At 36.4% G+C, this 13905-nt stretch overlaps 1 protein-coding gene across 10 annotated transcripts in view; it reads left to right on the plus strand.

Annotated features, from left to right (window-relative positions):
- KDM6A (lysine demethylase 6A) overlaps positions 1-13905 on the plus strand; it is a 151187-nt gene that overhangs the window by 45184 nt on the left and 92098 nt on the right. For all 10 annotated transcript variants that reach the window (XM_018913470.2, XM_030234074.2, XM_050980365.1 and 7 more), the window contains exon 4: positions 153-202. In XM_018913470.2, coding sequence (XP_018769015.1) covers positions 153-202 — 50 coding nt within the window. The remainder of the gene's footprint in view (positions 1-152; positions 203-13905) is intronic.

Consider the following 13905-nt stretch of genomic DNA (forward strand, 5'->3'; position numbering starts at 1 on the left):
TGCCCACAACAGTGTACTTACCATGGCAGTGTTACTTTTATTAAACCATTTATCATTTTAATGTTGTGTATTCTGACTCTTAAGGATTTTTATCTTTTTCTTCAAAGAAAATGAAACAAAACAAATTGAACATTCATTTTTCTTCCCTACAGCATTATCTGCATACCAGAGGTACTACAGTTTACAATCTGACTACTGGAAGGTCTGTATATGCTCTTTTTTTTTTTTTTTAATTTTAAAATGTGTTGCTGTAAATGTTCAATTTTTTGAAGTAGATTCTGTTCAATATAAGTTTGGATTATCTACCTGCAATGACTTTTTGGCATGTAAATGTTCACCTATATGTGCAATTCATAATAAATTTTAGTGCAAGTAAGTCTTCAAGTCATGTATTAAAAAGGCAGCTCAGTTAAGCTGACAGGTTTTAAATAATTTTGTTACCATCATTATCCATTATTTCAGGGGTCTTTTTTTTTTTTTTTTTTTTATGTAGCACAGATATTTGGATGTGTGTATGGAGAGCAGCAGAGCCACTTGAAAGCTGCTGTGCAGGCGTTAGACTGGGAATAGGAAAAATGTTCTCGGGTTGCTTTTTGTTTCCACAGACACCAAATTCTTTCAAGTCCGTTTCAGTATTTTAAATAACACTCTTACATCAGACAGGAGCAGATCCTGTTGGTGTAGCTGTCTTGTCTGTAAGTAGAGGTATTGTGTCTGTAAGTAGAGGTATCATGACTTCAGATGAATAAAATTGAAAAAAATCTTACAATGGCATTGTCAGAAGTTGTCAGCATTGGTATATTGTCAGATGAAATAGTTTGAAGCTCCTGGTTGAGAGAGAGGTGCAGGAAAGCATGGAACACATTAGATACTTTTGTGGTCTTGAGCAGCTGTTTTCCTTAGAAGTGTGGATAAATGCATCTTTCAGATAGGGAGGGCTCCTGAAGAGCTCTTGGTATCACATTGAGATGGTATTAGAGAAACAACATTTTACCTGTTCTTTGCATTTATAGGGATTGTAGCTCTGAAAAACACTGTGGCAGCTTTTCCCATTTGGGCACAGGATGGGGAGAAAGACAGGCTAAATTAAGGGTGGAAGAGTGAACTAGAGTGAGTGCTTTATAGCAGAGAAAAGAGAGCTGCAGTTGGAGGATGCTAGGGAAATTTTTGGTATTGTCTTGTAAAGCCCCTGCTCCAGCAGGAGTTGTGCAAGTGCCATATTTCAGTGAGCCATTTTGGAATTGAAGGAGTATTTGCAGAAGTAACCCCTGCAGTTTTAAAATTACAACAATAAAAACATTATTCTATTCTTACGTGTTCTTGAGAGCTGCTTTAAAGATTGCTGTAAATAAGTGTTGAAATCAATTAATTAAAAATCAATTGTAATAGTTTCTGTTGTTTGTACTCTTTCACATTAAGCCTGTCAAAATAGTTTATGACTGGAATTACTTTTTCTGGTTTTTATTCCAATGGCTCATTATTAAAATAAGTGGTAGGTGATTACTAAGTTATTTCCCCTGCATTTTCAGAGTTCAGGGGGAATGTAAATGATATGTTTTTCTATAGGAATAGGTTGTTTTCAGTGTGGCTCAGAATATTATTTGCAGTTAAAATAAATGTAAACTCTGACTGTTTTGCAGTTTCATCTCAAGAGCGCTGATGGCAATAACATTTCTGTTTGCATACAATGTGTGATAGTTTAAGACACCTTTTTCTTGTATATATCTCCAGAATTTTACCATGCAGGGATTAGTTTGAACAGTTCCAGTTGAAAACATGAGAGCATTGGTTGCAGTTGACAAAAGAATATTTTGAGTTCTGCAAATTAAAAATCCAACCCAAGAAGATGAAACCAAAAACCACTAATTTTTCTTTTTTTCTTGGCCTCTCCTGGGAAGGATCTCATTGTGAGCTTACTTAAAAATGTGTAGCCCAAAGTGGTTCTTTTCCTATAATCTTGGGAGATTTTGTTAATCTTGGTATTCATGAAAAAGAGTCTGAAAAAGTCCAAAACCATTTTTCAGCTCATAACTTTTTTACTGAAAGTGGTAAAAATCACAGGTGGATTATATTTCATCTTATTAATGGATGATGAAGCTATTCTGGAGTTGGCAGTGGGAAGCTGCCTGGATTGGGTCTAGAGGAAGACCTTCCCCTCCTCCCTCCAAGAGAGAGGATTTATTCTTTCTTGTCGTCCTTAATGCCCTGTATCTGTAAGAAACCATTTAGTCAGGAATAGCAAGTTTATGGTGTATTTTTGGTCACACTTCTTTGCTGTTTTGTTCTACTTTGTGATTTTTTTTGTCCCAAAGAGATACAGATGGCAAAAAAACTCAGTCAAATTTCCTTATTTTACTGTTGTGGAATTTTTAAAATGTTTTTTTTTTTTCTGTTTTTAGTTTTTCCAGGTCTGGATGTCATCAGTTAAGTTGTTGGAATTTGTGATAGTAAAGGAAGGAAGAGAGAGAAGGGTGTGAATGAAGGGTGGTATTTGTGAGCTGCCTTGAGAGAGCTGGGAAACTGGAGAGTGCTGAATCACATGAAGGTTATTATATAAGGCAGGGCTGAAGTCAGGCAGGAGCAGCCTTATAAACTTGGGCATTTTATCTGAAATTACAAACTGTCATGCAGTGCAAATTTAGGTGGTTGAAATAAATGTCCTCTATGTGCTCAGTTTTTTAAAGAGAACTTACAGAAGAATTGTCAGAGCTTTCAGATTGCTTTGAGTGTAGTTTGGCCTCCTTTATAAAGTATTTTTGCTCTCTGCTACTTTGGATTTTTAGAGTTGCATGGGGTTGGTGATTGAACGTTATTTTCATGCATTGTTCATTTCATGATATGCAGTCTGTATTTCCTTTCATGAAAAAGGCATTTTACTGTTTTTTGTTTCCCCATAGATTTTTCTGATGGTCTGAATTTTCATAGATTTTTCTGATGGTCTGCTCTGAAACAACCAGGTTGTTTTCTGTCAGAATGTGATGCATGGGTTGTTTTGTTGCTATTACAGTAAGCGTTGTGTTGATCGTGTGGAACAAAAAGAGAAGGAAAAAACACTTTATAAAATATATTGTGTATATATACTCTAGTGACAGGAGTGAAGGTGAAAGGTTAGGAAGATGCTGTATTTTGCCATTTACCAGATCAATACTCCCTCTGTGCTGATGAGATATTATTTCCTTTCAAAGAACTATCTGTATGGATAGTTTTGAAGGTGTTGGGTTGCACTATGCCACATACTCCTGAGTAGACCATCTTTTGCTGTAATCTTTGGGCACTCACAGATCAATGTAAAATGTACTGCAAAATAATTGAGTTTCTGCAATTTTTGACTACTGTCAAAGGCACTGTGCTACCTCAATTCAGCATTTAAGAAAAATTGACTTGAAATTATTTGACTTGAAATATCTCAACTTGCATAAAAGCCAATCTGACTTTCATTCTTGCATTCAAGTAGTTCTCTCAGTGTTTCTTATGTGCCTATGCTAAAATGCTAAAATAAATCTCCCTTCTGTGCAATGTACTTCATTCTGATTTCCTTTTAAAACTCCCCTGTGTCAACGTGTTGGGGGAGGTGAGGAGGACTGTGGGGGATGAACGGATACAAAGGGCAGTTCAGGAGAGGGAGACAACAGCTAGAACTGCAATTTGTAGATGTTGATGCTCCTGGGAAAATAAAGATATCAAGTGTAAATGTCTGCCATGGTTATCAGTTTTGACATATTCTGAGGAGGCAGGATTAGAAGCTCAACAAGGAGTAAGATATTCCTGATTTTATCCAAACATGATGGCAGATATCTGGCACCTGTAAGAAGTTATTTTAATCATCTTGTGGTTGTATTATAATGGACTTGATCGTACTGAACTCTTTTATATAATACCTATTTTGGTATGGCTGTCCTAGAGAGATTCCATTGCATGAGTGAATTGGGTGTAAGTGTGTAAAACATCTGGATCTGTTGCACTGACATAGTTGTCCAGGGCAGGAGATACCCAAAAACCCTGTTCCACAGATTTGGGGCTCCAAGAGGCATCACTAGAGTGATTCATGGGAGAGCTCCTGAGAGAAGAGCCTGGTTATCCAGTATTTAGATTAGATCTCTGCTTAGACGTGGCACTGCTGCTGCAGCCCTTGTCTGGTTTGATAATCTTGATTAAAGATTTGTGACCTTTGTAGGTAGGTGAGTGTTCACAAATTGTCAGTTAAGGATTGTGTGCCTACAGGTGTAACAGCACACTTTGAATAAATAAAACCTTTTGGTTCCATCTATGTTAGGGAGCAGAAAATTCCTTTATGCTGATTCTCTGAAGTGCTTGAACATTTATTAGGGACATCTCTGTGCTTGGGGAATGAACATGAAGATTTCTAGACACTTCAATCCAGGGGATTGTGGACAAGTTATGAGGAACATGGCAACAGCACTGCTGAAGTCCATTCTTCTGTGTTAATTCATCAAAGAATAGCATCCTGCTGGTTTAAGTTTTTTTTTATTAAAAAGTGTGTTTTATCAGACTAACAGAGAGTATGCCGGTACTTGAACATTTCTGTTCACACATGTGAATAAATAAAAGGATTGACAAGGTACAGAATTTAGAAATGCATCTTCAAATGTTGGACTTTACTGTGAAAATGACTTACTTCTCTTTCAAGGTAGGCTCTACTTTAGAATAGGATGCTAGACCTTGGATTGGGGGTGCCTGAGAAAGAAAAGAGACCTCAGTTTATTCAGCTACACTCAAGTGTAGTATCTCTTTATCAAGCAGTGCTTGGAGTGGATCAGTCAGGAAGTCTGAATGTTCCTTGAAATGTTTAAGGAACACTTAATTAGTGAGTTACATCCTCCAACATGAATTCAGATATAGAACTCTTGTTAGCTGTTGACTTTTGTTGGAAAGTTGCCTAGAAGGAAAGTAAATCTGTCAGGAACTCGTTATCATTTTATGAAAATGGCCTTAATCACCCTTCTCTTTAATAAAGATTTCATTTATGTGGACAAGGTGAAAACATCAAAGAGGTTTGGTAAACCCCAGGAAGGGTTTTCAGAGACCTAATTCTGTGTTACAGTGCATGTTACAGTGCAGATGTTGTGCAAACTGAACTTGGAAGGCTATACTGTAGAACAGTGAATGGTTGTGTTAAGAAAAAATAGAGAAATTGAAGAGGGGGAAGTAAATCCCATAATTTTGCAGCAAGGTGAGGTGTGAGTTTAGTTCTGGAAAGCACCTGTTTGGTACTCCCCTACTTATGTTTACTGGACAGTAGAATAAATTACTGTCTAAATTTTTACCTTTTTTCATATTTATTTCTTAAATTATTTTTGAAAACAAAATTCTGGCTATATATATAGATACAAATGTGAGAATTTCCCCTCACTTTTCTCAGGTAATCTTTACAAAACAGAGAAGAATACAAAACTGTACAGAGAGAAAAACCTCCAAAAACCAAACCAGAAAATCAAACAAAAAAACAAACAAAAATCCCTCGACCTGAAATTCTCTTCAGAAAGCCAAATGCCAAAGGAAAATTCAGTTGTGTATGTGGGTGCTAATCATGGAAGAGGGATGAGATCTCAGTCTGTGCTGTTGTTTGTTGCAAAAAGCAATTTTATAACACTCCTTTTTATGTTGATCTGAAGTGTATTTGAGTGCCAGGTAGTATTTTAAAATGCTGTTCTAAAATTAGAGCTATGTAGAAATTTCTCAAGCTTATGGCTAAAACCCTTGTAATTAGTAGAAAGGCTTTTTTATTCCAAAGAGCTAAAGTAACTAAAGATCACAGATGTTAGTTTTTAAGTGTGACCTGTTGTTTGTTTTAATTGTTTTATGCAGCATTGTTTTCATCCCTCTACTTTTTTCTGTTTTGTTTGGTGAAATGGCTTTTTTTATATACTTCTTAATGCTATAAAATAGGAAAATAATTTTAAAAAAATTCTTTAGTTTTGCCTGTTTTGCTGTCTCTTTTTCTCCAGACTGTAAGTCTGTTTCTCCCTTTATAAACAGTTGGACAAAAAGCAATTACTAGACATACTGATAACAGCAAATAAGAGAACATTTTGCACCTTGGAGATCCTTTAGAAGACAGCAATTTTCCACTTCATTGACTCACAACTGTTTTATTTTCTGCAGTAAACTCAAAAAACCAAGTAGTTTTTTTAACAGAATTCATCAAAAATGTCATTATTTTTTAATTAGTTATAAATGCTTGGATTAATTGAAACAGTGCAGTTGTATAGGATCAGTAGAAATTGCTGGAGCAGACACTCTCCTGGAACAAAAGTTGGAGAGGTAGGATGATTTGTTAACACTGCTTTTTATTCATGGCCTTAGATTTTTGAAACTTTTAAAGAAAATGGTGATTTTGTATAAAGAGATAAATTTCCTCTTAAGGGTCCTCAGAGAACAACATTTTACAATTACACAAAAAGGCTTTAATATCAATTATTGCCCCATAGCAACATAGGGTACCTACAGAAAAAGCAAAAAGAAACAATCTGTTTGATCAGGGGATATTTAATCAGAGAAATATTGAGAAAAACTGATCAGGAAAGCAAGTTTCAAAAATTCTCACTGAAGGTTAAGTTTGCTGAGATGAAGACATTGCAAAAGGAACTACCAGATACAGCAGTGACCTACACATAGATACATTAAAAACCTGCAATTCAGGATGTATTTGCAAATCAAAATGACAGGGTAGGAGTAGAATAAATAGAAAGAGGAAATGGAGATTCAGAAAGTGAAAAATAAAGTCAGGAATTAAATAAATATTCAGTGTCTCTGAAGCATGGAGATGTTAATAATACCTTCTATATAATCTTTAATTCTGCCTGACAATATAATGGTTGTCAGTGAAGCACATGGGATTCTGTACCACCCCTCACTTTTCACTGAAACAGAATTTTGGATTTCACTCCTTTCACTTGAAGGATCTTGATGAAGACATTCTGGTTATGTTCTGAGAAAGTTTAAAGTACAACTGAAAAATAATACTTTCAGGACTTCTGCTGTAGACTGAGAGAGGCAAGCATGATGACATGTGTTATGGAAAAGACAATGAAAAACAGAGATAATTTTGTCCTGATTTTTTGACGCTGATGAGAGTGGGTCAACATAATGGAGGTAAAAAGCATTTTTATGGGATTTAATGGGAATAAGCATTTTTCAGGAGACTGTTGTGGAAAGCAGTCTGGGAATAGTCTGAGTCTGATACTGTGTGATAATACAGGATGGGAAGTGATTGTGTCCATAAAAAGAAAAAAGGAGGGGGAAGGTTGAGGAAGAGAAAAATCTGTAAGGCCAAGTGAGATTGAACAAATAATATGAGGAAGAGGAAAATGTGTCAAGAAGGAAGAATGGCAGGATGTGGGGGAAGGAAAATTCTGGCCTTGCTAAGAATTAGAATGAAAAGAAAATGAGAAAAGAAAACTCCAACTTTAGGGCTAACAGCATATGGGGAGAAGGTGTGTATAGGATAATACCAGGATATAATATAGGATTCTGAACTGAAACTTTTGCTGATTTTCTCCCTAACTGTGACCTCTGTGTTGTAAATTCACCAGGCACACTGGGAGAGATTACAAATAAAAAAAAAAAAAAAGAGAGAGAGAAGAAAAATCCAAGGAAGATATTTAAGTATTCAGGTGAGGAACCTGTTATAGTTTTCCATCAAAGGGCCTGGATGGTCTCTGTTTTGAGGAAGGAACAAGAAAGTAGAGTGTGAAGCACTGAGGATCACTCAGGGAGCTAAATAAACAGATAATAAAAATCAGGGATGTTTAGAGTGGAGCAAAAGCAACAGGGCTTCAGCTGGTAAAACTGAGCTTGGTGCCCTGACCTTGCTGGAGAGCCCCTGGCAAGGGGAAGAGTGACTCAGGCTGACAGAGACTCCCCTCTCAGTAATTAAACAACAAAGATTTTTTCATGTGTGTAGCTGTTACTGCAGATGGTGATAACTTAACAATTTATTGCCACAAAATAAAGGGGTTTACAGTAATAAAGGATGTAGCAAGTGCACAAAGTCTTTTACTGAAATGCTGATGGAAAATAGAAGAGAGCATATTTTCCATAATAATTAGCTTTTGGAGGTGCAGTGGATGAAAGCAGTTCTGTTGAAAACTTCACTTTGATCCTGAGATACACAGGCAAAACAAAAAGTGGGAGAAATGAAATGCAGCAGATCCAGCATCATCCTAGTAACAGATTCTTAAAGATTCTTGGTACATTTAGATCATGAGCTCGTCCCTTTATTGTGTCATGGTGGATGGAAATTGCATTTTAGAAGGTATTGGAAAAGATTGAAAAGTTGTTAAAAGATGAAGACCCAAGAGAAATTTGGAGTATGAAGACTAAATGAAGGGCTAAATTTGTGAATTGTTCACCTCATAATCTCTTCCTATTGAAGTGCTTGGTAGCTTTGGTAACACTGTAAATGGGGTTATGTCAGCAATCCCATAGCTGTGATCAGTTAGCATGAGTAATCTGTGACGTGAAAAATTAGGATTTTTAAATCTAAATTGTGTTTATCCAGGCTGGGATTCTGTCTCTTAATGAATGGTAGAAGGTATATGCCTTCAAAATACTTCAGAGAAATTTATTAATAAATAAAGGGAAATGCTGGAATGCTGGAAAGGTAATGAGATTGTGTTGCCAATAACACTTGGTTGTCTGTAAATGCACAAAGAAAATTAGAGCAAATTAATAACTGTATTTGGGTTTAAAAGAAAGACGTTTTAGTGTTGCATGCTAAAAATAAATGTAATTTTTTGAAAGTCAGTAAAGCAGACAAGTTGAAAAAACTATCTTTTTTTTTTTTTTTGTAAAACATGTTGTTAAATTAATGTCAGCAAGAAGGATTAAGAAGCAAATGTGTTGTTATTTCATGCTGTTTAATTAGAGGAAAGCACAAATGATTTCTTGTTTCAAAAAGAACATATGTTCATCCAGGTATTTCTTAAGGAGTAATGAATCTTAAGAGTCACAGATTAGGGTTTTGTGCATTGTGGGGGAGGTGTGGGTATGTGTGTGTCTGAAATTCTGTCCCTCTTGCAGCTAAAACACAGAATTCTTAGATAGTCTCATCAAAACATGATAATTGTTAATACAGGCAAATAATGCAGCATGTCCAATTTTGTGTACAGGAAAACTGTACAAGGATCTGATAATGAACTCTTACTGAATGAATTAAGTAATGAAATTATGACAAGAGGGTGTCTTCCCTCTCCTTAAAGGTATCAAGACAAGGTGTAAAATCTTAAAAGAATATGACTGGTGAATTTAATAAATTTTGACATGTTGTCTTTGACGTCATGATAAATTTGATTAATTAGCTTTTTTAAATGTCTCTTTTTATTAACTGTCATCACACAAAATAAAGAAATTCCCCTCTGCATGTAAATCCCATGCACCTGTTTGGGTCCCCACAAGCTTTAGATGTTTCTAGGGAGCACTCATGTTACTCTGTGTCTAGAAATATTTTGCATCTGCTCTAAATTAGAAAAAAGATTTTATTTAAATGCCTGCAGTTCTGATTTTTTTTTGTTTGTTTGTTTTTAGTGTGCATTTATTCATTAATCTACTCATCCCTTTTAATCAATGGATTTATAAGAACTCAGAAGTTTGAAATACCTAATACACTGAAAATGTTAAAGAGGAAATAATGTGTTTTGGGGAAAAATTTGCTGGTGTCAGGAGGAGGAGGAGGCAAGACAGAATCGCAGAGGGAACACTCTCCCCTCACCCTGGAAATGGCATTTGTTTCCAGACAGTGTTCATTACATTTTTCTAATGGGGACTTCACCCTGGAAATTCAGCAGGAATGCTTCTCTTGTCCCTCTGTATGTGAGATCTCTGTCTAGAAGCCCAAACACTCTGGGTGGAAATAACACAAGTATCATCAGGATTGATGGAAAAGTCTCTTCAGAAAAGCTTTTTATTCACGATGAATTCTCCTGCTGCCGAAGTTTCCTTTCTGCAGAATAAAAACTGTCATCATTCATGTGCTAGTATTTAGATTAATAGCATGCTTCCCTTCTTCAGCCCCTTGGATGAGGATTCAGGATGCTGAAATATTAGATGTGCTGAAGTGTGGCAGTGAAGAAACTCATCAGTTGGGAATGCTCGGAGAGAGGCGTTCGTAGTTGAGTAGAACATTCTGACTCCAACAGGGGATGCATCTCCAGCAGGCAGGAATAATCCTTGAGTGTTGATGACATTGAGTGACCTAATGTCTCTTTTTCTAAATAGAAACAATTATTTTGGAAATGCTTGTGATGCTTGTTCAAAAGCCTGTTGTTTGCAGAAGCCACAGTAATGGCAAGTGACTTGGTACTTGGTATGATTGCTCATTTCTTGCATGGAAAGGTTAAAACAAAACCCATCACCCTGTTTTTCATATTTCTAGTTTGTAGATTCCTGTTTGATCTATAACATGATACAGTGTCTCATTAATGAATGGCTTTTCTTCAGAAAGGGTTCTTTCACATTTTAAGGTCCATTCTTTAAAAAGAAAAAATGCTTGCTGAATTTCAGAGACAAAGAATTGCTTTATTTTGCAAATTCTGTGTTTTTGAATTTGCTCTCTCTGGAACTGGCATCTCAGTTGTTTTTTAAATACTCTTTCAAGCATATACCTAATTGAAGTGTTGAGCTTGCATCCTTTCGTCCTTTTCTGAAGGATGCAGATTCAGCTTCTTCCGTGTGGTGGGTGTGGGTGGGAGAGGAATGGTGGAAGTGTGAGTGGATCTATTGCAGATAGATGGAGAAGGCAGCAGGTGGGAGGATGGGGAGACAAAGAGCTTGGGCTCTCCTTAAAGACTCTGTGAGCAGCCTGTGTGAGGCAAATAAGTTCATGCTTTGAAGAAAAGGCAGACAATTCAAAATGGTTTTAGATTAGTGATTGAGCATGATTGTGCTCTGAAATAAATGTAGCTATTTTTTTTCCTCAGTCTTTTTTTTTTATTAAGTTTTACTTAGTATTCTTCTTAATGAAGTATTAATTTAGACTCTTGAGAATTCTCAGGGTCATCCAAAAAAACAACAATAAAGCTGTATTAGTAGACATCATAACTGATACATACACTGATGCTGTTTAACATGTTTTCTAAAAATACTTCAGGTCTTGTTTTTCTCTTCTCCCAGAAAATATTGGGTTCCATTTCATTTATTTACCTATTGGACTCTTGATTATTGGGGTCAGGCACAGATCTGTTTCCAGGAATCTTAATGATGTAATCAGAATTTTATGAAGTTTTTCTGAAAACAAGCTGGAAAGTCTGATTCCAATCCTGGCAAACAGTGTGGAAAGGGGAATGGGTTTCAGTCATACCTGCAGTTTAGAAAGGAAATAAGATGATAAGCTGATTATAATTCTGAAATATTTTGTTAAAGCTAAGGGATGGAAACCTATAGGGGTGGCAGAGAAGGGGGAGTGTCTTTACAGCAGGCCTGCTGTTGTTTTCTGTGTTTTCTGTTCTGTTGTCAGCTGCTATAGAAAATTCATGCCTGCTGCATCTTTCAGAAGGTTTTGTATCACTGGTTGTATGAAAAGTTGCATTAGTTTTGCAGAATGCTGCAGATTCACAGTTTAAATTGTTTCAAAAAAGCAGATGAACAATTTCAGGGAAGAAAAATCCATTAAGAGCAATTAAAGACAATGACATTTTGTTTGGCTTTAGAAACCTTTGAAAATCTCCACAAATCACTGGAGATTTGGATGGTATTCTTGCCAGGGGGAGGCTTAAAATAATGATACAAAAGGGAATGAAGTTACCCTTACATGTAACTGCAACAGCAACATTTTAAAAGTTCTGTGTTACTTCTGAATTGTATGATAGCCTATCCCTTCCCTCCAGGATCACCTACAGGTAGTTGTGCTTCCATTTGCTGGCAGAATCTTTACCTTTTGCGCAGGAAGGGTGATTTTCTGATTAAGTGCAATCATTGGATGTTGTCTGGAGCAGAACTATTTTGTGAAGCTATATGAGAATCAAGGATTTCAGTACATGAGCTCTTCTCTCCCCCTGAAATCCATAAAAATACAGTAATATAAATTAAATCATCCATCTAGTTCATAATGGAGCATTATAATCCTGTCTCAATTCTGGCTTTGATCTCAAAATCTGGGCAAACAGAGCCCTCTGTCTGTCTGAATCATGTAAGAAAAGCTTGTCTTGAAGGCACTTCATTTCACTCAGGATGAGTGAGATTCAGAGGAATGCAAGCCTTTTTCTCTCCTAAACTTTCTTCCCTGTGCATTGTTGTCAGACAGATTCCTTGGGAGTCTCTCCTGGATCACCATGGCTGTAATGCTGTCTTTTATAGAGAGAACCTGTAGGTTCTGCTTGCTGGTGATTTTTCCTAACCTGGGCTTTCATTAAAGAGCAAAATGAAGCCAACAGATTATGAATGTCACTTGTGAGGTCAAGATAAACCCAGATGGGTGCTGTCACAGGAAGGCAAATTGTCTTAAACAGAGAATAAATATTAAGTGCTGATTAGAAAAGCAGTATAAAATTAAAATGGCTTTGAAGGAACACAACTGATATTTTTGGATTTTTTTTTTGCATGCGTCTGTTCAGTGGTTTTCCTAATTCCAGTGTTTTGCTAGACCTGTTGCTCCTAATTCCTGTGGCATCTTTCTGTGTTCCCAGTTAACTAACTTCCTGAGCCTTGATTTTTTTTTTTTATCTTCCCCTGGAATTCTGATTGTGTATCCTTAGTCTTACAGCCTGTACATACAAACTGGGAGATGTGTGTGTTTTGAGATATTTTGGTGATTGAAGCTCAGGAGCAAGTGCCAGGGCTAGGACTTTATTACATGTCTGGAACCCAGGGAGTCACTGAGGTATTGGAGCAGTGTCTTGAAGCACAGATTTGTCCCTGGTGACTCATTGTTCTGGCTGGGAAAAGAAGGTGGTCAACATTTTGTAATCATTGGGAAGAATGTCCCAAATAATCTGCCATGTCGACAAGGGATTACTCTGTCCTTATGGGAAAAAAATTTCCTGTCTGTATTGTGTCAGTCAAATGTGAGATGAAAACCAGTTCATTGGTCTGGACTATCAAACCCAGCTAAATCCAGAAGCATTAATTTTCTCCTTTGGTAAATTTGCCTTGTAGAAATAGAGGATGAAGGGTGGGATGGCTGTGTCTAAGAAAGTCACAGATCTCATAAAGCCAGGTTAAAGCAAAATCCTTGATAGAGAAACACCTACTTCACTTAAATGCAGGTAAATAAGACAGGACTTAAAACAGATTATTAGCATGAGTTTTCTCTTTGTTTACCAAAAAGAATCTGAATTTTGGGCCTGAAAAGTATTTGTTGGACACCAGACACATAGTGAAGGCACTAAACAGGTTTAAAAGTGATTGAGAGACTTGGTGTATTATTAAGAGAAACTGGTAAGTAGACTATGGTAGAATTAGATAAGTAATTACCACCTTAAACAATTAAATATGGCCTGGACTTTCTAAAGCACATCCTAAAGTGGATGTGATTGAGTTTAAGAACAGGATCAAATGTAATATTGAAAGCATACTAAAAAGAGAGAAGTAACACAAAACCTCTTATCCTAAATGCTTCTGAAGACATCAAGCACAAATTGGACCTTCCAGAAAATGAATTTATATTTTCTTCTTTGCCCTGATGTTGACCATGAAAAGACCTTTTTAGGCTCCCTGCCTGCTGTGTTCCCTGTCTGCCAGAGCAGGCTGTGGTTTATCTCCCAAGGAGTAAATTTTCTGTATTCTATGTTGGGAGTTCTTTCTAGCAGAGCAGTATTTAGGTAGCCTTAATTCCCATAATCTTCCTGTGTTAGTATTTGTTCTCTGGTAGATTTAGGAGACAAATTTCTTATTTTGTTAAGCAAAGTACTGTAAAGAAGTTGATAATTTCCAGGTTGGTTGATTATGCCT

Source organism: Serinus canaria, chromosome 1, assembly GCF_022539315.1.
Source record: "Serinus canaria isolate serCan28SL12 chromosome 1, serCan2020, whole genome shotgun sequence".
NCBI lineage: Eukaryota > Metazoa > Chordata > Aves > Passeriformes > Fringillidae > Serinus > Serinus canaria.